This window comes from Octopus bimaculoides, chromosome 2 (assembly GCF_001194135.2).
Source record: "Octopus bimaculoides isolate UCB-OBI-ISO-001 chromosome 2, ASM119413v2, whole genome shotgun sequence".
Lineage (NCBI taxonomy): Eukaryota > Metazoa > Mollusca > Cephalopoda > Octopoda > Octopodidae > Octopus > Octopus bimaculoides.
This window is the reverse complement of record NC_068982.1, coordinates 57,740,410-57,741,382: the sequence shown is the minus strand read 5'-3', so window position 1 is coordinate 57,741,382 and position 973 is coordinate 57,740,410. Positions and strand designations below refer to the sequence as shown.

The 973-nt window shown below is 33.3% G+C and overlaps 1 protein-coding gene across 1 annotated transcript in view; it reads right to left on the bottom strand.

Annotated features, from left to right (window-relative positions):
- Positions 1-973, bottom strand: part of LOC106875879 (TATA box-binding protein-associated factor RNA polymerase I subunit C) — a 17,042-nt gene that overhangs the window by 9,822 nt on the left and 6,247 nt on the right. The window contains exon 4 of the mRNA XM_014924179.2: positions 421-492. Coding sequence (XP_014779665.2) covers positions 421-492 — 72 coding nt within the window. The remainder of the gene's footprint in view (positions 1-420; positions 493-973) is intronic.

The window sequence follows — 973 nt, the reverse complement described above, 5'->3', positions numbered from 1 at the left end:
GTGAATGACGTGTGGTTAGGGTGTTGCACTCACAATCACTAGATCGTGATTTCAATTCCTAGACCAGGTTGTGCATGGTATTCTTCTGTAAAACACTTCATCTCGTGTTACTGTGCGATCACTTCAACATTTGATGCACGGTAAACAGTGCACCTGTTCAAGCAACGTCTATTTGAGCTAATGTACAGCATGAACATTTCATCACTATAAACAAACCAATTGGCAAAAGCTGAACGCTCATGCATCGTCTTCAATGGCAGAGTCCATCATATATCATCATCGTCATGTAACGTCTGCTTTCCATGCTAGCATGGGTTGGACAGTTATATAAACAAAAAGAAGTATTGAAGCAACAATAATATAAAGAATTAAAAAAAAGACTTGGAAATGAAAATAGTAGAAATAAGAAAGAAATGGTACCTTCTGTTGATATCCCACAGAAAGACAGAATTTGTATGGTCAGCTACAAGACATTCTCCCAGAATATATGGACTGAAAAATAAAGTATAATGTAACAAATGTAGCTACACCTAACTGAGAACAAATACAAATGTGTGCATGTGAGTATATGTGTATTCATGTATGTGTACATAGATATAAATATATGTGTAAATGTATATATATGTACTTATAAGTATGTATGTGTGTGTGTATTAGTCTGAAACGTATGGAAAATGTAAAAGTGTTTGATGCTTCAAAAAAGAAGAAAGTAAATGGAGAGAGAAAAAAAACATGTCTGAGTTGACAGTTTTACATGTCAAATAGTGTGTGTGTGTGTGTGTGTGTGTGTGTATACAGGGTAGGCCAAAAGTCACCTGACAATAAATCAAAAACATCTAATTCCAAGATCAAAACAAAAAAATTTATTTTATATCAGACGACTTCGCTAATAAATAGACATATGTTGAAAAAAGAAAACAGTAATTTTAACTCACAGCATTCAGTTATTAAACATTCATAATTGGAATGAATA